This window comes from Toxotes jaculatrix, chromosome 11, assembly GCF_017976425.1.
Source record: "Toxotes jaculatrix isolate fToxJac2 chromosome 11, fToxJac2.pri, whole genome shotgun sequence".
NCBI lineage: Eukaryota > Metazoa > Chordata > Actinopteri > Toxotidae > Toxotes > Toxotes jaculatrix.
The window spans coordinates 2,851,155-2,878,555 of NC_054404.1; the positions used below are offsets into that span (position 1 = coordinate 2,851,155).

At 40.1% G+C, this 27,401-nt stretch overlaps 1 protein-coding gene across 2 annotated transcripts; it reads right to left on the reverse strand.

Moving 5' to 3' along the window:
• On the reverse strand, nucleotides 1–27,096 carry nckap1 (NCK-associated protein 1). Of its 2 annotated transcripts, none has more exons than XM_041049323.1 (31): nucleotides 26,788–27,096; nucleotides 15,487–15,597; nucleotides 12,928–13,014; nucleotides 12,773–12,829; nucleotides 12,373–12,515; nucleotides 12,070–12,160; nucleotides 11,497–11,634; nucleotides 11,194–11,242; nucleotides 10,939–11,095; nucleotides 10,632–10,688; nucleotides 10,068–10,164; nucleotides 9,158–9,264; nucleotides 8,869–9,001; nucleotides 8,349–8,430; nucleotides 8,028–8,086; nucleotides 7,646–7,791; nucleotides 7,348–7,480; nucleotides 7,036–7,155; nucleotides 6,478–6,617; nucleotides 5,832–5,963; nucleotides 5,329–5,547; nucleotides 4,416–4,546; nucleotides 3,968–4,065; nucleotides 3,524–3,617; nucleotides 3,337–3,419; nucleotides 3,016–3,096; nucleotides 2,819–2,912; nucleotides 2,614–2,730; nucleotides 1,733–1,842; nucleotides 1,336–1,425; nucleotides 1–1,190 (listed from the first exon to the last, which is right to left on the reverse strand). In XM_041049323.1, the coding sequence occupies exons 1-31, from the start codon at nucleotides 26,893–26,895 to the stop codon at nucleotides 1,074–1,076; spliced, it is 3,381 nt and encodes a 1,126-aa protein (XP_040905257.1). In that variant the 5' UTR covers nucleotides 26,896–27,096; the 3' UTR covers nucleotides 1–1,073. The 2 variants fall into 2 exon arrangements, with proteins under 2 accessions (XP_040905257.1, XP_040905256.1); XM_041049322.1 differs by having other exon boundaries at nucleotides 12,928–13,020.
• Between the last annotated feature and the right edge of the window lie 305 nt (nucleotides 27,097–27,401).

Sequence of the window (27,401 nt, forward strand, 5' to 3'; positions counted from 1 at the left end):
CCCTGATACACAATTTTTAGTGTCAACACATTTGGCAAATCGTCATCATCATTGTCGTCATCATAAAAATAACAAAACATGAACATTAAAAACAGACGAGTTCAGTTCACATCAAAGTAGAATACAGATATTATATCTTTACCCACAAAAAGTTTGTTACGACTAGCTAGAAAAAAAGAAAGAAAACATCACCATGTTATACAAGTGTGTGTCTGTGTGTGTGTGTGTATGTTCACCGTGTAATGCTGAAAGATTACAGTTTGTAGTTTTATATCTGCTTAGAATGTTGGTCTGTTCGTGTGTGTGTTTGGGTGTGTGTGTGTGTGTGTATAAGTGTAAACTGACATTAACAAGCAACATGTCTTTCATTATCAGCACAGGAATCCTCACCCTCAAAAAAAAAAAAAAAAAAAAAAAAAACCCACATCACATCAGAAACGTTTTCATTCCCAAAGTAAGCATCCAAATCCATCACCACGTAGAAGTCGTCAGCTGGCCACTAAAAATCTCAAATCTTTCATCGAAAAAAAAAACAAAACAAAAATTAAATCAAACAAAAAAAGAGAATATTTTAGTGTCAACTATATATATACTATATATTTATATTTTTTGTTCTTTTATACCAACCAAACATATGGTATATTATGTGTTGCTATGGTTATGGTCCCTGGCAACATCATGAAAAAAGTACAATGATTAAAATAAAGACACTGATCCCCCAACTTCACCCAGCTAGTGTGTGTCTGTGTGTTTGTTTCTGCTCATATTTGTCTAATTTCAGTGTTTGTCTGTTGTCATCTCTGTGCAGTGAAATGTGTGTATGTTCTTTTGTAGAGTTTGTAGTGTACAGTTTAGAGTGGTCTTGTTTATATGCTACACGTTTAGTGTGTTACATGTGCCGACATTTTTGTGTACATGTCGACACAAATAGTGTTTTTGTTGTCAGGATAGTACGTTGAGGCGTTGTAGGCATAGTTTAGTGTGTTTGTCTTTAGTGTATGCTGTTAGTGTGTATTTGTGGTTGTATGAGCGCTAACGCTCTAATGGCAGACAGCATGGTGTTTACTGTGTTTCTATGCATTAGCACTGATGCTCTGTTTATAGACGGCGTGGTAGGCGTTTCGCAGCAGGACATAGGGGAAACAGGACTCCAGCAGGTCCATGGTCAGGAAGGGCGACTCCTGCACGATCTAAAACACAAAAGATAATATACACACACACACACACACACACAGTTAGATAACAGAAATACACTCGCTCTCAGGACCATGCTGGCATGTTGTGTTGGTACTAGGAAGCGTATAAAGTCTCCTTTGTCCATATTCTCCCTCTCACCATGTCCAGCAGCAGGTAGACAGATTCTCTGTTACGTGTCGTCATCTTGTCCGTCTCCTGGCCGATCTTCAACAGGCTGGATGAGGCCAGCTACACACAGACACACACACAGAGACATGTTAGAGAGTTGTAGAGCAGATTATTGCTTCTCACTAGTTCTGTTTTCATTTATGTTTTTGCTGGTGCTTTAAGCCAGACACTGCTCCATCAGCTGCCTTTACTCAAATGTATTTAAGAGGATGTGACTTGATTCAGAATCCCAACTTTTCCACCACAGCCAGGTGGCAAGATGACGACATGATGTCATGCAGAGGCATCATGATACACAAATGTCTTACGGGGGGGAACAAAAAGCTTAAAATATAATTATAAATTAAATAATATCTATTTGTCTTACGGCCAGGAACTCTTTCAGGCGGTCCTCTATGCTTCCCTTGTGGATGGTGAAGAGAGCAGCGGCGATCTGATTGATGGCTTTGGCCAGGCAGTGGATGTTGTTACAGTGGCCTGTAGGGGGCAGCAAACGCACACAGATCACTATGACAATAAGAAGACATCACCTGTATTTGCAAATCAATTAATTCTGGGTTACTCTCTGACACGTGTGGCTCTTTCAGACTTCCACAGCGGAGACATGCTCCAGTATGCGGAGGTGAAACTCTCCTTTCATTTTTGCATTTCATGCAGATGACGGCCATTACGTGCGTGTGTGACATGCATTGAAAGTATTTAAATATAAAATATGTGCATGTAATTGTAAGTTGACAAAATGGTTAGCGTGACTGCACCGGCGCCGTGTATTGAGATGTGCTGTCGGAAAACCAATTGCTGGCCAATATGCAGTCTGCATACTAACAATGACGGAGCCCATTACAACTCATTATCCTTTTCAAATGTCCCTTATTAACAATGGCGCCTTTCATTTCAAGGTTGTTAGGAGGCAGTGTCTTGGTAATTCATCCTTGAGTGATGAAACTCTTTGATACCTTATCAAAAGCCTCATTTAACTGCACCAGTGTCTCAATCATTACTCATAAGATCAGGTTTATTTAACTGAATAACTCTTTTTTTTCCCCCTGAAATACATGCAACAAATAAGGTTACACAGGTCACGACGAGTAAACTGACCTTTAAAGACGTATCAGTATTTTCAGAAATTAAAGAGTGCACGTAACGGGGACGACGATGTGGCTCGTGTGCCCGCAAGTGATTCAATCTGAGGGCGTGAGGTCCTTCTCATTTGCATGCAGAAGACTTTACAACAATGTGATGTCCTACCTTCGATGGCGGGGCTGTACTGGGACATCACGTTGCTGGCCAGCGTTGGCAATGAAACGGCCACAAACACCATCAGCAGGCAGGCGATCTTATACTCCTCCTCTGGACTGATGTTCTCTGCACAGATGCATGCAGAAGGTAATCAGGAGGTGGGATATGTGGACGATGGATTCTGTTTTCATTTGTGTGTGTGTTTGTGTCTTACCACTTTTTTGTGAGGACAAAGCCACTACCAGAGCCGGGTCGATCTCACAGGGTAAACCTGCAGCTGACGAGAGCTCGTAGACATTCATGGCCACCTGCAAACAAACAGACAGACAAAATAAATAAACACATAAACAAGTAAGAACATCAGGCTCAGAGGCTGTTTTTCATCGTTACATGTCTGTGAGTGTGTCTCACCTTCATGTCCGTCTCTCGGGGAATGTGGTCCTTAAAATCTTCCACCGAACTGACCAGGAAAGGAATGTGACAGGATAACACCTGGAGAAAGTGATTATGAGACACAATCCAGAAAGAGAGTGAAGTAGCATCAGGACTCAGCCAGACATTTTCCACAATATGTTAAAAAACAAAAAAAACAACTGAAATTCAAGGAACTAGGACAGGATCATTTTCTGCCCAGCTCCTTTGCATGTTCAGTATTTTTCTTTCTAACTCCATTCTTTATTGCACTTTAATTAAGATCCGTTGTGAGCGTGTATGTGTGTGTGTGTGTCTTACATCTCTCAGAGCCTCCTGAGCAAGGGAGCGGAAGGACAGAATGACTCCGATGATGGTCATTCTCTTCAAAACACTGTCCACAGCTACGAATACACAAAAACAATCACAGATATGTCAATAAAGCTGCAACTGACTTTCTAACACGTATCAGTTCATCGGCTGCGTGTGTGTGTGTGTGTGTACTTACAGGTGAGTTTCTTGAAGAGCGCAGCCATGTGGTCCGGTTTGTCAAAGCTCGTCCTCATCTGGGTCAACACCTCCATGTTCTCTACCACCAGTTTCTACATGGAGACAAACACAAACAGCTGGTGTCAGATAAAAGTTTCACTTCCTGTTTTCACAGTAGGATCATGCTTTTCATTTCTGTTGATTTTAAAAAAAATATATTCTCAAGACTTGGCGTGAAAGCCATTCTTCATCGTCCGTGCAAACAGAGGAAAACTGTTTCATACTCAGAGCGAAGAGTTTGTGAGTCTGTTAGATATATTTATTCAGTCATAAAGCTCTGCAGTTGAATCGCATTATGGTTTATCAATAGCAAACATACTGATGCGCTCCTGATACTGTTAGGTTAAAACCTCAGTCTGTGTGTATCAGCATAGCTCCGTGGTATGTATGTGTGTGTGTGTACCTTCAACTCTGCGACCTGTGAAGAGATGTGCCACATTAGACTCTCGCTGAGGAACTTCATACCGTACGGCCCCAACAGCTCCGACAGAGAACGCATCTCTGTGAAGCAGCACACACAGGTAATTACAACAAGTCCAGCGCTCCACATTCTTTCAGCAGAAAATATAAAATGTGTGGATGGAGGTCGATGGGGAAACCTTGATCAGACAAACAGAAGAGGATTACCTCTGAACTGTCTCAGCAGGGACGTATATTTGTGAGCGCAAATGTGTATTATTTTGGAAAAGAACTGTCTATACAAATGTTTGGTTCTGGGGAAAAAAGGAAACCAGCACAGTAATGTATTCACACACTAACTCAGTTTTGTTATCCCTCAGAAACATTTAGTATACACACAAGACAGTGAGTGTGAAAGTGTGTTCGTGAACAGTCTGGGTGTCTGTCTGTACCCGAGATGTCGGAGTATTCCTCAGCGTTGAAAGTCAGTTCGTTCTCGGTGGGCAGGTTCACGAAGGCCTTCATGGCGGGAAAGTAGGCGATGTGTCCGTTACTGACCTGACGGAGCAACGTCTCCAGGTACCTAAACACGCGAACACACGAAATACCTGCTGAGTACGGGTTATGTGTTTTAGTCTATCCTTCAGCTAATGGCTCCACAGTAGGAGCTTCACCTTTTCTGAATTTTTAAACCACATTTATTTTAGAAATATCTGTAATCATGTTGCCAAATAGTACGAGGTTTCTATGCAAAAAGCAAATCCCATCATAAAAACACTAAGGTCGGCGAGTGTCTCCTTCATTTAAACCGTTTATATTTTTGTTTTTTTTAAATAATGGTGATTACTGAGAATTGGAGGCAGTTTAACTTAGTCTCCTGAACCTATTCCCCCAATCAAAGAGTAAAATAAACAATATCCAATAACATTCAGTCATGAACTTTAATGACAAATCCAAGAACAGCAACCCTGCAGGTTCTGCGCCTGAAGCAGCAAAGGCTGACATTTAGCTGATTCTGCTGTAACTGTAATTTCCACCAGGGGCAAAAAAACACTCATGTAACTTTAGAAATGATTTTGCTTTGCAGAGCATTAAAAATGTGACGTTTTATCAATCGTTGTAATAAAAGTCTTTCTCACAACTGGAAATCTGTGAACACAGGCTCCAAGAAAGATTAGTCTGAGATTCTACAGTATTAGATTGCACTTTTTACACTGTGCAGATATAATCTGTATGCATCATTCTTTGTATGTTTTCCTTTTTTGTTTTCTGGTATTTTATCATCCCAAATCACAGTGTTTTTGGAGACACCTCTGCTCTGGATTACTGCATATTCTTAAACTGACAGGTTTAAATTGAACGTACCAGTTTGTGTACAGACTGGTGATGGTGGGTTCCCCGTGGCTGTCCAGGTGCTGTGTCTGCTGCAGGAGGACGTTGTTGAAGACCCGGGTGATGTCAATGGTCACGTAGTTCTCTATGGACTGCAGCACAGTCATGTAGGCCCGGACACTGGTCAGTAACTCACTGGGCTTGGCTATCTCCTGAGTAGCCTGGTTGTACATGGTCATCCCCACTATGGACCTGATGACACAGGGACGGTCAGAGACTTAAACTTAATCTTTACTATCTTTACATTAAGAACTAAACAGTTTCCTCATCTGCAAGTTTTTCTTTTTCTTATTTCCTTTCCAACCACTTTTATCCAACATGCTCAATTATTGTCTTCTACAGATATTAAAGGAGCGACCCTGACCCTTTCTTATTCATTGGTAGCTAAATGCCTAGTATTTAATTAAGTTGAAAGATATCCAAAAGAGCTGCATCTAAACTGAACTGACTCTTTCCTCTGTGTGTTGTGTGTTTACTTGGTGAAGCGGATCTCCAGATGCGAGGTCAGGTACTCTCTCGGTGTGAAAGTGTGCTCCCACACCACCAAGTTGGGAACGTAGTTGATGGAGAAGCAGAGTTCAGATAACGCCGTGTGGAGTTTGTCCAGACTGGAAGACAAAAAAAAAAAAAAGAAAACAAGGTCAAAGGAGACTTGGCAAGATGTGATGAAACTTTTAATGATGTGTTTGGGGAAAATGGGTCTTTACAGGAACAGGATGCAGCAGGGAATCGAAGGGAAAGGTACAACATTAGAACAATGGAGGAGGTAAAGAAAAAAGTAGGTGAGAATGTAGAAACCACTGACCAATATGGGAACATGAGGACAGCACTGTAGAGAGTCAACAGCTTGACTCAATATCTACAAATGATTCACCAACAGTATGAACTGTTTGTACGAGCATAAACAGCTGTTCTCATTACTACTGCACAAACAAAGACGGATGCTTAATGGAGATATTTAATGGAAAGTAAAACCAACAATAAAAACAAGGTTATTAATCTATTATTAATAACTATGACAGAATCAGTAGTAATGACTTATTAACAGAAGCACGAGACAGACAAAGAACAGAAAAAAGAGAGAAACTGAGATGTTTAACTTTTCTGTCCTGGGTTACTAACTTGGTGACCAGTAGTCGGTTCTTCCTCATGCTCTCCACGCCTGGTTTCTCTCTCTCCGGCTCGCCTTTCTTCCCCGTCGCCTTCTTGCTCTTCTTGTTCACGGCCTGGCTGATGGTTTTCGCACAGTGCTTGGGAAGCAGCTAGAGACAGACAAGTAGAAGACAGGTGGTAAGAGAAAGAAGGAAACAGAGAAAGACAGGAGAGGCCAATTATTAATGGTCTGGCTGATGTTCTTGGTACAGTGGCTTTATTTAAAGGTAAGAAGTGAAACCAGCAGAGAGATAAAGATAAACTTAAGAAGCTTTAAACAACATGCAGCAGCCAAGGACCCACAACATCAATGTGACAGCATGTAATATTATGCAATGGGTATAAAAGTCCATTTGTTTCTAGCTTTTGTTTGTAGGATTTTTATTATTATTTTAAATGTATATGGACTCTATCTGTGCATCGACACAGATACAGTTGTTAAAAATTATTTAATAACATTTTGGGAAAAAACACATACTCACTTTCTGGCAGAGAGTTTGCAGCGTTTGTGTGTGTGTGTGTTCCTACCTGGTCGCTGAGTGTACACTGTTCAGTGCAGATGTCAGTGATCAGGTTTCTGGCCTGTTTGGCCATCTCATCCAGAAACATGTTACACAGCGACAGGCTTCGATCCCCTATGTGGTGACGCTGAGGAGGAAGAAAAATAAAAACATACACATGAGTGAAGAATAAATATCACTGACATCCTTATTATGTGTGTTCATTTGTGTGAACAGTGTATGTATGTCTAAATGATGCTATATGTAGTAACCATTACATTGGATGATGTGTGTGTGTGTGTGTGAGAAAACAAAATAATGTGTGTGTATTTGTATTTACCTCCTCAGGACAGAGCTCGTGTGTGCAGGACATAAAGTGTGTGCAGAGCAGAGGGAAGCAGATGGAGTGTCGGCTCTGGGAGGGAAGCTCCAAGCACTGCTGAAACATCTTTTCAAACGCACGGCTGTAGAAGCTATACACGCACACACCCACGAAAAACACAGGAGGCAATCAGTAAAATGAGGGACACACACATACCTCAAATCAAATGACCTTATTAAAATGTCTGAGGAACAGGTCAATCCTCTCAGTTCATCCTTCTACTTGTTTAGTGTGTATGTTAATGTTTGTGTCTCACCAGAAAATGGACAGGTCTGACGTCTCCACCAGCATCTCCACCAGAGAATCCACCATCTTTGTGTGGAAGATGATGGTGTTCATCATTTTACCAAGCTCCTTGTGATCGGCTATACCAAGACTGGCTTTAGAGACACTTGTGTAGGCCTACATAAAGGAAAACATAGTGGAAGGTATGGTTAGCGACATCAACAATGGCTTTGCCAAAACGCGTAAAACTGTTCTTCCAACTAAAGATTTTGTACTTTTTGAGTTTCTGTACGGTGGTGAAATCTTTCCATGAAACAGGAATATGCAAAATGTTCCATGCTGCGCTGGCAGAACATCTCTGACCTTTAGAAATGTGTTTCTAAATGATTTAAGCACTAGATTTGTGTGCACACCTGCAGTCTGAACCAGTCCAATCTCATGCCTCTGAAGTCAAACACCTCTCCATCCTCCACTGGAACACAGAGACACAACAATTCACTCAGAATCACACACATTAAAACATCCTGACTGAAGCCGACACAAGATTCTGTTTAATAATATATAATTAGTTACCTGTATCACAGGCTCTACTCTTATTAATATGAGTTTAATTATAGCTACTGCCACCTTTTCTATTATCGGTGCTGCCACTATGCAGTACTGCTGCAGTACTGTTGCTGGTCCTGTTCTACTCCTTCTCTTAAGTTTTTACAGTACGAATATTAATGGTTTACCTTGTTTGACACTGAGTGAGGTCATAGTGTTGACAAATGAAGACATGATTATAGACTCATCCTCTGGACACACAGACAGGTTCTATTAGATAAACACAGGGTAGAAGGTTGGTGAGAAAGATGTGCAGTGTGGAAAAATGTCTCTTCTAAAAGACAGTTTCATAGGCTCATTTTTCAACCGGTGCCAAAAGATGCTGTTATACAGTGTCAAGGTAGACTACAACCATCAATTTAGCTTTAGCAACCGCTGAATTTTCCAAAGAAATCTCCACGAGTAGTTTCATTTTCTGGCTAAAACAACAGCAAACCAAAATCACAGGATTTCTAAAGATTCCAAAACAAAATTAAGATGTAAAAAGCAATACAAAACTGTACTGAAAATAGTTGCTTTTTAATATCAATTATAGAATTCCTGCCACTGTCAGCTTTTTCCAAACTCTGTGATGTGAAGCTTTTTTTGCGTTTTGTAAGTCATGTATCCTGCATTTAGCTGTTTTTGGAGTTACATGTATGTTCATACCTGCACCAGTTCATTCAGCACCACAGCATCAAAACCAGACAGGTACTGGACGTAATATCGCTGCATCACAGGCCCATACTTCCTGACATGAGCCCTGAGCTCCTCCATGTAGAAGATCAACTCAGCTATGTGTCTGCAAAACACACAAACACACACACATAAACCTGAGACTGGAGCAGCACAAGCAACCAAGTAGAAAACAAGGATGTAGTACCTGCATTTATAAAGGGATGAACATGCACTTGTACTGAAAATGTGCAGGTTCATGCAGGTGTGTATGTGTGCGTACTTGTCTATAAAGTCATCTGTGCTTTTCTTCTGGATGTTGTCGGCATGTCGAAGCAGCCAGATGATCTCGTCACGGGCGAATGACAACGCCATGAACACAAACAGTGCCTAGCGGGACAGAGAGACAGAAATAAAGAAATATGGAAGGAAGCAGATTTAAAGAAAGTCAAAATAAATGGCAAAAACTCCTGCAAGATAAATAATTCTCAGATAAATTACCAAGAGCAGCTCGCAGCAGCTGCATCCTCACAGTCCCTGAACCAAATATGCAAAATGTTTACACAACAAGAATGTGCATCTCTCTCTCTGCTTCTCTGCAGAGCACGTGCGATTGTCAGGAGACCCTGATGGTGATAGAACCAACAGGTATGGGAGGGGCAAAGCGAGGGAAGACTGTCCATCACAGATGGCGTCTTTCTCTCAGATGAAGAAAAAAATGCGAAAATGGGTTGCCAAACATAACACTCTTTGGAGACCGTTAATATACCTGGGGGGCCTGAAGCAAAGACTGCGTGTGGGAAACACTGTTATGCTGCTTGTATTTATTGTTGTAACGTTTTTATAAATGTAAATGGATTTATTGCATATTATTTTAGGTCTTAGTGATAAGTGTTGCTCAGTTAAAATAGCAAACATCTCCATGGGGGCTACACTGATAAACTAAAACCTATTTAAGGTGGTATTCTGTGTTTTTTTTTTAAGGAAATTTTGTTTAGTTCACAATTGTTTTTAAAATGTCAGCCATAACAGTCAGCCTCCTTCTTTGGAGGTGACCTGACACACTTGTGTTCTTAAATGATCATGTAAATATATTTTATATTTTTGTATTGTGATATTTAAGCTCCTTTGAAATTGAATCTAGTGTGAAATGTGTCATTTCACTGTCTAAGGTGGGGTGTTTTTTGTATTACCTTAGGACCTAGCAGTCCAGGCTGATCGGCTAAAACAGTAGCCAACTCCTTCAGAGCAGATCTGAGGAACTTGCGTCTCTCCCTGTGCATGGAGCCTCTGCAAAGAGTCAGACAGACAGAGGAACTCAGAGCAGAGCATCAAAACACACACACATCATGATTAAATGGTATTTTGACACTTTCAGGACAATGAAGAGGCAAGGGGACAAAAAAGTAAGTAGACGACAGTGACAGCAGAAGAATGAGAAAGAAGATGAAAGGGTAAGATGGAATAAGTAATGAGGATAAAAGCAGAGATGAGACAGAGGGGGAGACAAAGAGGGGATGATAAAGCAGGAACAAACTGGATAAAAAAAAAAAAAGGCAAGAAGGAGGAGATTTGTCTGAGTGAGATTCCCTGAGAGACACATGATGAAAATAAATTCATAACACAGGAAATGTGGGCCCTGAAATAAAGGAATAAAATGTGATTTTTTTGTGTGTGTGAGGAACAAAAAGTAAAGATGGGATGAAAATTCCGGTTGGGATATGATGAAGGGATTAGTAACAAGATTATGTACGTACGCATGAGACAGGGCCTGCTCTTTGCACTCTCTGATGTCGTTGATGCGTTTGTTGTACCTGGAAAAGACAAGAAGGAAGGATTTATATTGTGTGTGTGAGATATTGTTTTCTGATATCTGAGAATATGATTGTGAACAACAAACAGAAAATGTCTTTTGCAATGTTCCTAAAGCCCAAAATTAATAAATATATGAAACTACCTGCAAAATTTGGCTTAAACGATAAATCAGTTACTCATTACAAATCACTGAACAATAGTTTCTACTAGTCTGTGTTGTCCTGCATCCACACATACAGACGCTCTTACCCTCGGATGTTCACAAACAGATCCTCAGCAGCCTTGTGGATGTGAAAGACTTCATCCCTGAACAGACAGAGGCAGGTGGAGCTTTGCAGAGCCAGCTTCCACAAAGACAACGCCGCTGCATCGCTGTTCAGCACCGCATGACACAGGATGAAACCAACTGAAGAGAGAGCGGAGAGGGATTTATGAATAAGTGCGGAGAGAAGCCATTTCATCAACTGGCAACCGATTTAGATGTAAAGTTTCTAGAGTACTCACAAACAATCCACTTCTCCATTGTGTCCAGTGACAGATATTCACACGGCATCTAAAGACAGAAACAGTTGAATTATTTGCATAGAGAAGCAGAGCTATGGCATCAGAGCAACAGAATGTCGTGATAAAGCTAAATGTAAGATAATTTTCTAGCACACTTTTATTCAGATTTTCCTGATGACTGAATATGGAAACAAAATGTCAGACATTTTAAATGCCTGCTTAGATTACAGATGGGAAAATCTGACTAAATAATTCACAGATAATTTCGTTTCATTTCCATTGCGGGGCAGTCGTCATACTAACAGTGTCTGACTGAGCAGGATTGAGCATGGTGGAGGGGGCAGAGATGAGAGAGAGCAGCTGGGCGTTCCTCCACTGGTCAGCGGACAGATTCCTCCTGGGGTAGACCATCTGAAGACTCACCAACGCATCTGACAGAGACTGCAGCAGAGGGAAGACAGGATGAGGGTGATGAGAGGAGTGCAACAGAAATCACTTTAAAATGGCAAATAGTCTCACGATCCAAATTCATTTGCACCCGAAGTGATCAAAGCAACGACTGAAGTGTGAGTGGAATCAAAGTTTTCACCACATTACTATTACCATGTTTTTAATTCAGTTGATAATTTCAGCTCCCAGATGAAGAGCAGGAAACAGTTTCACCCTGACTGACTGAGCTAAATGTGGCTCTTTAACTGCTATGGCAACTGTGCCTTGGTAACAACAAGATTACATCTATTGCACACATGGTAGATCAAACTGTAAACGTGTACAACCAATTTAGAAGTTTATTCTGTGCTGTTTTAATGAGACAGACTTACAGACTGGGACATTAAAACTGTTAAACGAACATGAGCACAGTGCCTTTCCATGTACCTTTCCATGTGGAACAAACTCCTCCATCATCTTCTTCAAAGGGTTTTCATAATCCACAATCATCTGGCCCAACCTGGGGTACTCCCGGTCACTACAACACACACAGTTCAGTACAGAGACCACGGTCATCGCTTGACTTTTCAACTGTTAAACACGTGTCAGCAATGTCTTGGTTAAGTCTGAATGTTTGTAGTAATTAAGAGAAAATGTGAAGTCACTGTTGGTGAGTGTGTTTGTGTAGATACTGAGCCAAACGTCCGTTCGGTCAGCTTCAACGTCCTGCTGTGTGTGTGTTTTCGTCACCTGGCTCCATGTGTCATCTCGTGGGCATAGTTGTACAGTCCTATGATGGCCTTCCTCTCCTCTATGCGAGACAGTATTATCATCAGAGTAGTGTAAGTCACCACCAGGTCCAGGTAGTTCCTGGTCAGGTCAAAGTTCACGGTCTGGCAGGTGACAAAAACAAAACAACATTTTTTAAAATGGGACAAACTGTATATTTGTAGCTCTGCCACAAATTTTACATTATAACCGACCTCAACAACAAACACAAGGTTAAATTGACAGTGTCAATCAAAACTGAACATTATTAGCTTTGTAAAGGTAGAATTCTTGGCTGAGTTGTTGTATTGAGTTGCATTGGATTTTACAGATGTACCTAATAATATGGACAGTGAATGTCTCATTTGGGTATTACACTTACAATATCAAAGAAGACCTGGCAGGCGTCGATAGTGTTCAGCAGCTCACACACATGGTCCTGTTGATAAAGGAGTCCATATAAAATGTCTTCATTAGAATCACCTGGATAAATTCCGTCGTGGTTTTCTCTTATTGCATGTGCACCTGTTTTCCTACCTTGAATTCCATGACATCGACGAAGGTAAAATAGTAGAGAGCCAGGTTCTTCAGAATCTCTGACTTCTCCTTCTGCAGCTGAGCCAGCTGTTGCTGTAAAACCACACAGCAGAGTACACACAGTTACAAAACAATGAAGCCCAGTCACTGTCCTCCCTTACTGTGGTCTGATTCTGTGTAGCAGAAAGCTTCATATGTATGTCACATAAATAAATATTTATCCGTATGTACATGGCTGCTGTTTTAAATTTACTAACTCACCTCACAGGTTGGTATGACAGATGCTGGGATTGATGTTCAATGTCCAATAACTAACCTTTTAGCATGTCTTGTTCAAATTAATGACTGTTTCTCCTAATTCTGACTAAATTAACACCAGACTGTTGCTGAATATTTCAGTGAAACAAGAGCTGGCAAAACTCTAGCTTTTCTTTAATTAATACAAACTGAGAGGAACACAGATAACTGGATCCAAAGATTTAAAAAAGCCCCTGCTTTAAAATGCATATGAAGTCATTTTACCTTGGTGAAACACCTCTGTCATTTGAGAAGTTTCTTATGTTTAAAAGAGATTAACTTTAAATGTTATATTGAGAAACGGATTAAAGGTTTCCAAAAGCTGCTTGTTCTTTAAGTTCAGTGTCTCAGCTGCAAAGAATGCACAAAAGAATAAAATGTTTGACCAAAGTAAAATCTCAATATCAAAGAAAAGCAGTCCACCAAATATTGTCCAGAAGGTGTTTTCTAGGTCACTGTGCTTGTTGATATCAGGGAAAGTTTACCTGTGGTTGCTGTGATTTCTTTCAAAAGATGAAAATGAGTTCAGCTTTAAAAGACTGTCACAACAATCTTTTAAGAAGCTACAATATGTGAAAGCTCAACTATAGCTGGTAAAAAGCAGTATTAACATTTACATGACAGAAATGACTGGAGCATACTGCATGTAAATCAAACCCATATCCAAAGCTGTGTGCATCTGAGCTCAGAACTGGGGCCTGAACCAGAGCTAGTCTACCAGGTTAAGTGGAAAAAGTGTAAGAAATGAAGAGTGTAGAAGGAAGTGTGTGACACTGCTGCTGCACCAAGGAGCTGAAACCTCTGTCACTCGACCCAAATTCAAGCAAAAGAGTGTTGTTTTTTTTATCTTTGAATAACTTGAATATGTAATGAGAGGGTTTTCTGCCCTGTATGATGGTTCTTGTCACTGCTAACTGACAATGGTCAGAAGCGCAGTAACCTAACAGACACAACAGATCAATATATCCACTCTTCGAAACACTCCTTAGTGCAGACAGTCAGCTAGTTATTCAAACAGCAAGCCAGTTGGTCATCAAGCCATCCAACCAACCAGCAGTAAACCAGCCTGCTGGCAAACTCGCTAGTTCACCAGCCACACAGTCACTCAGAGGATGAAGGAAAGAAAGTAAAAATGCCGTCAGCACAGAGGAGGGAGGGGAGAAGGCAGAGCAAAGCAAAACATGACCCAAACAGCTTCAAAAACAGGTACAAAAAAATTACAGTATTGCAAAACTTAGGTACATAAACTAAAATACAAAAGTTACAGAAACTTAGATACAAAAACTTACCAAAAAGCACAAGTCCGGAATAAGCCAAGTTTAGCATGCAAAACACAAACAAACACAGAAACAAAGCAGAAAACAACGTAAGAGACAATTTTTGCACAGTTATACTGAATAAAGCAGTTAGCTAGACACAAACACACAAACTTAAACACATTCTCTCACACACACACACACACACACACACAAACAAACAGAGCTGTTTGCTAAATGACAGTTTCACATAAACACGTAAGCCAGAAGCTATGAGCTAAGCTAACAAGTAAAGCTGAAAGAAACATTTGATGAGCAATGACTGTTTAGTTCACTTGGCAAATTTGGACACACACACACACACACACACACACACACACACACACACACACACACACACACACACACACACACACACACACACACACACACACACACACATTCACACACATTCACACACACTCAAAGACACACTTAAAACAACAATCACAGTCTTGTTATGTTAAAACAACTGAAAATACCAATTCATACCAACTAATCTGAGTGTTCAAAAAAATAAAAAAATCTGCAGGTGAAGTGCACAGAGGTCAGGTTGTGTGGTTTGATTTTTCAGGGCGTCTGCAAGTGCTGATCTGATCAGTTCATTAACATTTCTGTCAAATGGCAAAAAATTAACTGATTTCATCTCAATTAAATCTCACGGCTTCACTCTGGGCTCTGCTTAACCTGCGGTGGGTGTGGCGTTATGTGTGACATTTAGCAGAGTACACGATCGATCCCTTAATTGAATAATGGATTTTGTGACTGTTTAGTAGCTGCTGCTATTTTTACATTTTCCCCTGCCAAATTATAAAGCTATTACAGACCAGATTTTGCTGCAGTGATTTTCATGCACATTTTCCAAATCTGCTCAGCGAAAACTTTCAACGGTGAACGGACACTCTTTCATTCGCTTCCTGTCTAAACTGTACAAACACACTGCAAACATACATGCAGGCCTACTCACGTTATTATTCCGTGTTTCCACCGCAGGGAACTTCCTGACGATGAATTTAACCGCAGACTCCAAGTTCTTGTCAACGAGATAGGAGGGCTTAGCCTTGGGATCGCCACATGCCTGGAATGGAGAGGAGAAAGAAAAGGTGAGGAAAGTAAAAACAACAAGTAGGGCTAAGTAAACTGCTGCTGAATCACCTAAGCATTTCTGATTGCTTTTATTTCTTTTATTCTAACATTTTCTTTCCCCATGGTCAGGCATGTTAGATGTGTGGTCATCACCAGGGAAACAGTGCTTACAGTGAAAACTGGTTTATCCCAGCCCAACGTATGGGAAGGGGTTTGAGGGGGTGAATGAAATACTGACACCACTGACAAGTTCCCAGACCAGAGGCATTTTCAAGACATGAAAACAAACACACACAAAGCTTGATGCAGTGATCTGTGCAGTCTGATTTGACATTTAGATGCACATGTCAACAGGGAGATTTGAGAAATTATGCACAGTCACCAGGGTAGGTTTCCACTCTGTTTATTTGGAAGTCTGTGGTTTTCATGTTTGGATAAACCAGGTTCGACTGTTCTACAAGACTCAGTAAGAGCCCGCACTGATCAGTGGTTCTCAGCCGCTGAGCTATGGAGAAATATTATTGCTGAGCCTACATTCTGAAATATTAATTTCAAATACAAACAGACCAGAATAGAACAGAATGTCTTTATCAAATAATACCTATGATAACACTTTATCAACAGACTGGATGAAACCAGAAAAGCAACCACTATTTTGAAAGTCGACTATCCTATATTTTATTAACTGACTGATCTCTGAGGTTTGATGCTGTGGGCTCCCAGACACTGAGATGGACATTTTTCACAGTTTTGTGATGTTTCATTAAACAAACAATTAACTGAATAATTGAGAAAATAATAGTCAGATTAATAAATAATAAAAATAATCATTAGTTGCAGCCCTAATGTCAAGCACTGAATGTTGTGCCAAAAGTTGTCCACAACACAGAAAGGCTGAGAACCACTGAGAGAGTCCCAGGTAATGGGGAGGGTTTCAGTTTCAAACTGTGTCTCTGAGCCATCACTGGTTAGTGCCACTGCATGACAGGCAGAGTGATGGATGGGCAGAGGGAAGAAGGGACTGAATGAATCAGAGAGAGAGAAACACACAGAGGAAGAGAAGGGTATAGAAAGGAAAAGAGGGAGAACATAAATAAAGGGGTCAAACAGAGAGGTTATCTGAGAAATGACTCAAGAGAAATGGCAGAGTGAGGAAAGAGACAGAGATAAAGTGTTCAGAGAAAGCGCTCTTTCTCTGTGTCCTGTCATCTGCGCCTACATGAGCTGAATTTTTTGCAGAGCAGCATCATTTTAATTATCTCACTCCACCTGCAGAGCTGCCATTTTCTTCATATTAGTATTCTCATCTATTCCTCTACCGGTGTAGCAGTATCTGCCTGACTGCCCCAACTCTGGCAGGGAAGCAACAACGCTCATGCATGATGGGTAGTGTAGTAGTGAATGGTGAGGAAGATGTGGTCCATGCATGCGCCATAAACAGAGTGAATGTATGAAGCTTGTTGGCTGCGAACGCAGAGGAACAATCCTAGAAGGGGTCAGTGTCTTTGACCGTTCTGAGGATTTAGTTCCTCATGGTTAAGATTTAATTTTTATAAAGAGGAAGCACACATTTAGAAAAGCCATAAAAAATAACATGAAGTTACCAAAATGAACTCTACATTAATGTAATGTCTACTCGCAATTACATATCACAGCTAATGAACCAACGGGCTTGAAACAGCACCACAACCATAAATGTGGATTTCAGTTTGCATGGCGCCGAAATCTTTCCAGCATCAGCCAGTGCAAAATGAAACCACAAACAGCAACACATGCTAGTTCACACAAGCACAGTAGGTCACTGACTACCTGGGTATTAAAACGTGATGGAACACAGTCTGAAAACTCTGCTTCTGTTGAAATTGTCACTTTGCTTAACGCTCGCAAAGCTCACACAACGCTGCACAGGAGTTGCATTTTGCACTGTGGTATCAGGTGCAATTCACCACACTGCTGACAGTGGGTGTGGTCAGTGCAGCAGACTTAGAAATCTTCTTCAGACCAGAGATCGGTGCAACGGTGCTTTTCTACCTCTGAGGATTTTAAGTTTCATCGCTTAAATTTACAGATTACAGATAAGAAGAAACTCTGATCAGCACATGCTCCCACTTTGCATCAGTTATAATTCAACACGGGATGCAAAATGGTGCAAGTGTAAAATAGGATTAACTCACTGGGAAAATTATCTTGAAAGGCAAAAAAGAGGATAGTCTACTTCACAAGCAAAATCAACTAAACAGTGTGTATAATGCTAAGTACTTAACCCGGTTCAGTTTGTCTGTTTAGTCTGTTGCTGCAGCTAGTTCACTCACTAAAACACCAGAAACAGGCATGCTGAGCTCGTGTAGAGCTGGGTCTGAAACACACCCACTACTGCAGGGTCTCAAACACAAAACACTGGGACACTTGGGGGGGATTTGACACAGGAAAACACACAACACCAACATGATTTCAATATCCATTAATGACACAAACTGGACCTTGAGTCTCAGCTTGTTTCCTTGCGCCCACTTCTCTCACACCTGACCAGATTTCCAACCTCAGCAGCCATCAGTGCTCATTGTCAGTGCCACTGAGTGGTGACTCATCAGCCACTGGCCAGAGAAAATCTGTTTAGGTGTGTGAGAGGCAGACTGAATATTAACTAATGTTCAATGAGAAACAAGGAATCAAGATGTGACTGTGAAATCCATGCAATTGCAGAAGCACAAGCCTTGATTTTTTTTTGCTAACACAGTGTTCTTCAGATGACAACACACCACTAGCCTCGCCCTACACCACAGACGTGTCTCTACATTGGCAACTAAAATGTAGTTACCCTTTGACTCACGCCGGGGAACTGCAGAGTAAAAAAAAACACTGTCTGGTTAACACTGGTATGCTGACTCAAAGGACTGTATGAGTGTTTTCCCATGTTTTAGCCCAAACTCAAAGGTTTCTTTGCATTGTAAAAGCAACCTTTTATATTACAAAAAAACGACCAAATTCACATTATTCGGATCATCTGTCTTTCTGATTTGATTTTCTGTTTGTGGACGTGATGGTGTGCTGCAGCTGATTCTTAAAAGTTAGGTATCAGAATTTCCCACAAGCACTTGAAAGCACCAAAAAGGAACAGTTAGAGCCATTTAACACTACACTCACAAACATTGGATGTACACGTCTGATTTGAATCATGATAGGCGGTAATGTCATCAATGGGCTAAAACATGCAAAACCTCCAAAAGGATCCCTCCAGATTGTTTCTATTATAGTAGCATGTACTAGAGACCTAGCTAAATATTTGTAGATATAGCCACACCATTACAGCGTCACATCAGTCGATTTAGACACAGATAGGTTACTTAATCAACTATTATTAATTATTTTACTTTCAGAAACTGGCTATCCACTTTCTTAGCATCACAGAACAAAAGCATTACCATTTATTAATACTTTTCTGTCATTTAATGGCATGGCATTGTCCATTAGTGGTGGTGGTGGCTAGTGTAATAAGCTGGCTGGCTGGGTTTGGGTGGGGTGGGGGCTGATGGAAGGATGGATGGAAGGAGGGGCACAGTGAATGAAGGGACAGGGCATGGGAATAAGCTGAGAATCAGTAGTGGTCAGGGAGGAGTATGGGAGCTGTTGCCTGGATACCAGAACAGACCTTAGTCTTGCCTCCACCATCGTTTCTTCACTCTGGGTAGCAATTAAGAGCTGAGCCTCTCAAAGGGTCCCCACATTGACCAACATATGGCAGGGGACTCTAGAATAGATAGCACTGGGCCAGGGAAACCTACATCTGAAAACTAATTACGTCTGCTAATTAGTGGATGAAATATTCAAACACCCCATGGCACCTTTTCAGCAATCCTTCAGAGTCCCAGTACAACACACAAAAAAACAAACTTGTCCTTACTGAGATGAATTTGTTTTTGCCTGTCATTCCTCACAGTGCGAGCTCTCTCATTTTCATGAGGAGGTTTTAACTGCTGCAGAAAGAAAAAAGGAAAACTCCAAAGAATGGACGGTCTCACATGATTAGAACGAGAACCACTAGAGAACCACTAAAACCTGCTAAGAGCTGGCTGACGGCCTGGACTGCCTGCTGGCACAGTGTTAATCTTCACTCATCCTTTTGCATTTGTCAGCATTATTGCACTTGTGCTCTACCGGAACACCTATGTGCTTATTGGAATAATGCAACTGTAAATCTGCCTCCAAATCAGTTAATTTATGAGGTAGATTTCCTTCACAAATCTACGACATTGAAAGGAGTGGTTAAATGGCAATTAACTGGTGGCTTCTAATAAACAGTACAAAATTATTTCAGATAAACAACACTGTGTAACATTTTGATGGTTCATCAAAAAACATATTTTGATTTAATATTTGTGATCATCAAACTGATCCAGGCACTATCACAAGCATAAAAATATCTGGCATTCACAAAAATAATGTGAAATCTAGTTTGATTTTTTTCTTTCTTTTCAGTCTAATAAATCAGCCACTAACGCATCTGCACTTAAAGAAAAACGTTTTCTGTTTCCAAATAGTGCGCAAAAGAAAACAATATGCTCAGCATTACAGATTCAAACATGAAGACGAGTGAGGCACAAAGGAGAGGACCAACAGATCAGTACAGGTAGCCAGGAGCAGGAGGAGGGGAGGAGAGGGGAAGGGAAGGAGGAAGAGGAGGGAGCTGAGGAAGGGTGAAGGGGAAGGGTTTCATCAGTGGAAGGTGATAAACTTTGCAAACCTTCCAAACTTGTCCTTGCTGCATAGGAGAGGGGGGAAGCATTGGAACGGAGAGAAGAAGAGAAGAAATCAAAACAAAGAGCCCACCCAGACAAACTGCTGGATCACTGGTCCACACAGTCGCTCACAAACACACACACACACACACACACACACACACACACACACACACACACACACACACACACACACACACATATGCATGTCTTAAACAGCTGCTTTCATACAGGTGGTTTCTGCATATCTGAGAGTTTAGTTAGGGATAGCCATTCTGGCATTTCTTTTCAACACACCATATAAAAAAAAAAACAACACATGCTGAGCCAACATGTGACCATATTAACACTTAACGCACTCTGTCTTGAAAGTAATACAAGGTGAAGTGTGCCTACCTACGCACTTAGACACATTGAAAATAACAAATCCATTTTAAGACTGTGGAGAACTGCTGAAATAATATGGCTGACACTCTGACTGTTAGCAGCTCCACTGTCTTATACACACCAGCGTGAAGACGAAGTTTGGTCCCTGCTATTTTCACTGCCTGTGATATCTGCTCCACGGCTGTTGCTTAGTAACTGACAATGCAGTGCTCCCTCATCGCTGAAGCACTGTGCGCTTCACTGCTGCCGAGGCACTAATACATGTTTCAATTTACCATTTTATAGTTATTTTGACGTGTAGCGACACGATTCACTTATATCTGGACACAGTCATCTATGGCTCTGGTCTCGCCTATAAAAAAAAAAAAAAAAAAAAACACAGCCATGTCCTGTACTGTATTCCAGCAGGACTGGGTTGGACTTTTTAGAGGAATTTGGTCATAATCACAATTAATGGAAACTGGGTTTAGCCTGGTGGTGAAGTGGCAGCCAGCAGGATTTGACAGCATGTAGTTTAATGTCAGTGCAAAACAGTAAGTCACAAAAAAAAGTCCTTGTGTTGTGTTGTGGTTCAGGGAAACAGAGCAAAACTGAGGCTGTCAGCTTTATTTTTACATGTTCATAACAACTCTGCTAATTCTATGTACAGCTAGGCGGATAACTCTGCTTCCTGATATTAGCATATATTTAGCAGTATCCGTGTATAGTGTTATTCCACTGATAAGAAACTATTCCTATACAGCAATACCAAACTAAGTTTGAGGTCATTCATATAGTTTGTCCACCAGGGACAAGTGACAATTATAGGGATCTGGATCAAGACTGTTAAGACTGGCCAATATGTTGTTGTTTTTTTAACTCTCAAAAATTCTGAATCAGTTTTAATTTTTTAATATGTTGTAGACAAAACAATTAACTGATTATATCTAAAATAAACTGCAGATGAATCAGTAATGAAAATCATTAGTTGCAGCCTGCCTCTCAACTTCAAGTGCACCAACCCAATCCAATCCATCAGACTGGGACGAGTGGATCGGGTACTGGCCTGATGTGACCGATCCACATTCAGTACAGTTTCTTTATAAATGTCATCAGAAAATTCTTTATTCCCTCCATCAGTCACATTCATTCAATCACTGGGCTGCAAACTGCAAAATCTAAAATCTGCATCAGGAGAGAGTTAAGAGTTTAGTCATGCCTCCTCACAGGATGATTACAACCCACAATGAGGCAGTTCAAGAAAGTAAGGTAAAATAATACTGGACCTTCTGATTCACACTATAGTTTTTGCCTTATTGTTTATGTTATAATGACATCCAGTCTTGACAATGTGAACAGTTTAACTTTCAGTAAATGTACGACCAATCTAATGAGGGATTAACTTATCATGCATCATTAAATACACATTGTTGATTGGTCGGTTTTCTTATCTGTTGTATTTCTTCTTGGGATATAGAAGAAAAAAGAAGAACAAGAGCAGTTAAGGAAAACAGACAACGAGACAAAATGGGTGAGTTATCAACACTCCAGTCATTATATTTTACCCACATAATTTCCTCTGAATGCAGTTAGAGACTTGGCAAATTTGGAATAAAAATTACTCTCATTTGATCCCTTTCTGCAGCATATTCAATATTGTCTTTTCCAGTAAATAACTAGCTCTACTTTAAACCAATGATGAGAAACTGACTCAATTCAGTGTTTTTCTAATGGTACACTTTACACAGCAGAAATTACTCTGTATTTATGTGTATGCATTTATGCACAGTCACGCTCCATTATTAAGTACTGATGATAAAAGTGAATCTCTCGGCAAACATTTCAGCACACAGCACACATTTAGACGTCTGCTTCCATCTGAACCACAGATGTGCAGTAATGCCATGGAGAGAGTGTGCAGGTTTTCATCCAAACCAGGTGATTTCATTGAAGCTCATTCAAGCAGAAACTGAGCATCTGATAAAGTCTTCACTTTCAAAGAAAACCTGCACACCCAACTCCTCAATGACACGACTACCCATTTGTTACCCAAGTACCTCCAAATGAGCTTAGTCTCGTCAAATCCAGCAGATTAAAAAAAATATATATATATATATTTAATTTATTACATTTTTCCCAGAGGAACATGCCATTCAGACCATGAGAAATTAATGGGGGTGGTTTTGGGGAATTTGTCCTTAACAGCTCATAAAATACCCTTGAAATTACAAAAAAAAAGGAATAAAAATGCCCCAGGTAACCAGGAGTGCCCTTCATTAAATGTCAATCCGCAATTACTCATATAGTTATGCTGCAGCTACTCTTCTCTCTGGGCATTTACAGGTAAACCAATGACCAGGCTACACTTTCCAGTGTATTCTGGGTAATGCAAAAAGAAAAGAGCAGATTTAGTTGATTAGAAAACAGCTCCAGTAAGTAAGCAGGATAAAGCAGCAGAAAATGTTGGCACCACACAGCCAGTGCACAAACCATCATTAAAAAACAACTAGTACTTTAGAAAAATAAAAATCACTAGACCATGAAACAGAAGAGGGTAAACTGGTTGGAAACAGAGTGGAGGAAATATCCTCTTCTGTAAGACCTGCTGAGAGTGTCCAGCAGTGGGTAAGAACAGTGGTATACTGCATTATACTTATTACACTGTGTAAGCCAACACGTTTCCTATTCCTATTTCCTTCCTGAAACCTGTTTTATCTTCACTGAGTAGATTTACTCCTGTAAAATATAATGCCCTCTCATACAAAAGCCAAACTTTACACTACTTTTGTGAAGTTTAAAACACTCTGTTTTAACTGAGACTGTGTCCTAATCCTAAAAATGAACACTGCATTTAACATTTGAGTTTCAAAAACTAAACATTTTCTAAGCATCACAAGGGTGGTACCTGTTGTAGGGATATTACACTAAACTGTATCTTAATATACAGGACTGCTCTGTTTTTTAACTGTACTTATGATGAATTTGAAAAAGTTTTTTTTTTCTTTTAACTAACTGCTTACCCGCTTAGGAGACTATGGGGGTTACCTGCATATAGGCAAGGTTAAGGAAAATAAATACATGTCAGCGCTGTGTGCAAGACAAAATATGATGTTAGAAGGTCCACTGGCTGAAAGATAAGCACAGCAAATAAAAACTTTAATGCCACTCAGCCAAGATTAATCAGGGTGACTGTTACGGAAAATTTAAGGAACAGATTTTAAGGTTTACTGCAACTAGTCAGTGGTTATGTAATAAATGAATGTACTTAAAATGGAGAAAGCTTTGCTGTGATCTTAGATGATAATATTACCATTAGTGAGCATGAATTACTCTCTCCCAAAGGTAGAAACCAAACAACCAAGCCCGTCACCTGTGTTTTCATTAAGAAACATAATACAGCTACTCCAATTATAATAAATTAGAGACAGGTTAAGAGACAGGTAAGCACTTCATCTGGGAATTTCTTGGGGAATTTCAGAAATAAATTGATTAAACTAGTCTCCATTTTGCAACTGAAGGTGCCAAAATCAGTCCACAATGAGCTCAGTGACTGTATCACAGATTACTGTCCTGGTTCTTTCATTTCTAGCTTTGGGATACAGCTGTTATTGGATGCTGGAAAGTTTGCTAATATCACAAGGAAAAGAAAGCATTAAAATAAACTTATGTACAATATTTCAGGGTGGATATGTTCAAAAGCCTTATGGTGAGGCAGATCAGGATAGATATGAAGATGATGGGACAGACGGAAAGAAAAAGGAAGGAAGGAGGGAGGAAAGGAAGGGCGTATTAAGAATAATCAGCAGCAAAATCTCTGTGATTGTGTCTGACTGCTCATACTGTTTCATAACTTCTACAGAGAATAAAAACACAGAAGTGTTGTCAATGCAAGGTAAAACATTTAAATTTTATTATGTTTTTTTCTGCTTATAACTAGAGAATCAAATTATCTGATGATAACAGACTCAAGGAGTCTTCAGACCACCAACACAGCTCCTGGTGCTTTGGAAAGAAGTGCCGAACAGTTTAGAATGACTCAAATGCATATAAACATGAAACAATATGGGCTTTCAGAGAATTTAACTTCTACTCTGTACTCTCTAAAACTTTGGTAGGATATGACTGACCTCTTTCACACTCTCCCTCCTTTTTTAATTCATCACGCACACCCAAGCACAAAGGCTCGTCCCACACAAACAGACCCAGTACTCTTTTCCTCCCACACAAACCATTGGTGTAAAATTTGAGCAACACATTTAAGAGTCAGTAACATTAATAAATGTACTATTCTCCACATTACTGTGTATAATGTACTGAAATGGTGTATGGGAAAAAAATATCAGTTACTCTAAACATTTGTGGTGAAACCATTAGTAAATCAATCGGGTCGCTCATTAACTAACAAGTCAATCATTGATTCCAAATTTTATCAACTAAAATTATTAATCACTTATCCTTTAAAGCGAGCTAAACTCCTGCTAGATATAGCTATGGTAGACATATATATTTAGAAATTATATTTGTATTAGATTTCTATATAGTACACTGAATTCTTTAGGTTTTATGACTGTTGGTCAGTTTTAAGTCATCTATAGAATTTTAACACCAGTGGTGGAAGAAGTGTTCAGATCCTTTACCCAAGTAAAAGCACTAATACAACAATGTAAATATAGTCCAATAAAACTAAAAATCAGTGAAAAAAGTACAAGAGTATAATCAGCTAAATATAATTGAAGTATCAAAGGTAAAAGTACTCATCCTGCAGTAAAATGTCTCTTGTGACTGAAATTATTAGATTGTTAATACTGATGCATCAGTGTGTATGACACTGTGTGTTAAGATCATTGATTTATCTCATTTTAATTTTATGCTTAATATTGCATAATATTACCTCTTTGGGCCTCTGTTATTTAAATGATATCATGTTAGAAGCTGACAGATCAAATACCTTTTTGGTGGAACTGCTAGTAATTCATGGACATCAGAAAGAAAACAGGGGCCCCCACAACAGTTTTAATAAAGACAGCACAACGCTAGCTTAATCTTTGTATTTCACCGATTAATCCCAGTGGAGAAAAATGCAGAATATTTCCCTGTGAAATGTTGTGGAGTTGATGTATAAATTAAAACAAAATGTAAAACGTCAACTGAAAAACAAGTACCTCACAATTAAGCTTCAATACAGCACTTGAGTAAATGTTCTTAGTTACTTTCCACCACTGCTGAAAAGTTCCTATGATGAATATTTGTTGGTATACTTGGCCAGTAGCTAAAGTTTGTGATTAATCGAATAAAGGACAAATCAAACGACAATAGACAGCCTTAACTTAAGCTTTATTTTCTTGCAATTGAGCAGCAGGCTAAGTATGGCTAGCTGCCTGGGTGAACCCCCCCCCCCCCCCCCCCACACACAAAGTTAGGTTTTATACAACTGACTGGTTTGAGCTAACAGTCGTGAGTATCAGACTCCAGCTGTATCCGTGGTTTGGTGTTTTGGTCCTTTCGTGTTTTCGTGGAGCAGAGACGACGCCCGACTCCTAGCTTAGCTAGCAGCCGCCGCCATTATCGGCCGACGGTTAGCTAGCAGCTAATGACGCTGCTGCAGGCCTGAAAAGGCTTCGGGAGCTAATTTGACAGTTTCGGTTTTGGCTACGGTTTATGTTTAATACTCATTTACTATGCTGCTCATAACCAGGGTCTACATTTGTCTTTAATCAGCGATTAAATCAGTTTACATTGTAAAAGCGATGGGCAACTTTACCGCAAGCTAACCGACCGCTAGTGGCTAACACCTCCCACATCCTGATTCCAAAGGGGAAACATTTGGGATACCGCTGACTGCCTTTTGCCGCATATTTTCCTTTTAAATTACATTACTAACGGTGGATAATATACAAAATACCAGGGTTTATTCATCTAGACGTTACAGTTCAGTCGATGCAAGCTAATCAAGAATTCATAGTCTCACTAACGTTCATATTGACACTCGCTTGGGATGCAGGTGCAGATATGGATCTATTAAAAGCCCTGTTTGGTTAATGAGGGAATAAATGTGCGTGTTTGTGTGTGTGTTTGCGAACCTTTTTGATATTGTAAACACGGGTCAACATCCCGATGCCTCTGTCGTTGAGGATGGTGAGTTTTTCTGCCAGTTTCTGCTGGCTGGGCTGGATCACTCCCCGAGACATCTTCTCGCTGTTCGGTTAAATCTCCAATTCAATCCAGGAAAAAATATGTATATATCACAAATTTCCGCAGCCTCTGGTTCCGTTAAAAGAAGCAGTGATTCATGTAGTTATTATATTTCGCCCATGTTCAGGTTTCTAAGTGAGAGCGGCTTCCTGTACTCCACCCCACCGTCTCCCTGCCTGCTTTTTCGGTCACAGGGATGAGGAGTTGTCCTGATTTTCACAACGAGGCTGGCTCCCGCTGCGTTCAGGGGTCCCACGTTAATATTGAAATCTAGAAATCAGAATCAGCATTGTTAGCATTGTGTTTGTGAACACAGTACACACAGTCCCAATTATAATGTCCATGGGGGTACAAATTGATATAGAGTAAAAATAATGAAATAAAAAATTATAGACATATTTATAAAAAGTGAAGGATAAAAAATAAAAAGAAAGAATTTAACCATATGACTATGTAGCCACACTCCGGTATTAACAGTCAAAAGTCTTGCTCATTTGTTAGA

Bases quoted from the DNA above. Each gene is read 5' to 3' on its own strand.
- nckap1 (XM_041049322.1), bottom strand. From the start codon at position 26,895: ATGTCTCGGGGAGTGATCCAGCCCAGCCAGCAGAAACTGGCAGAAAAA. The intron at 15,598-26,787 runs GTTCGCAAACAC...TCTCCATTCCAG, and splicing joins GTGTTTACAATATCAAAAAG to GCATGTGGCGATCCCAAGGC. The intron at 4,547-5,328 runs GTACGTTCAATT...TCGCGTGTTTAG, and splicing joins ACCAGTCTGTACACAAACTG to GTACCTGGAGACGTTGCTCC.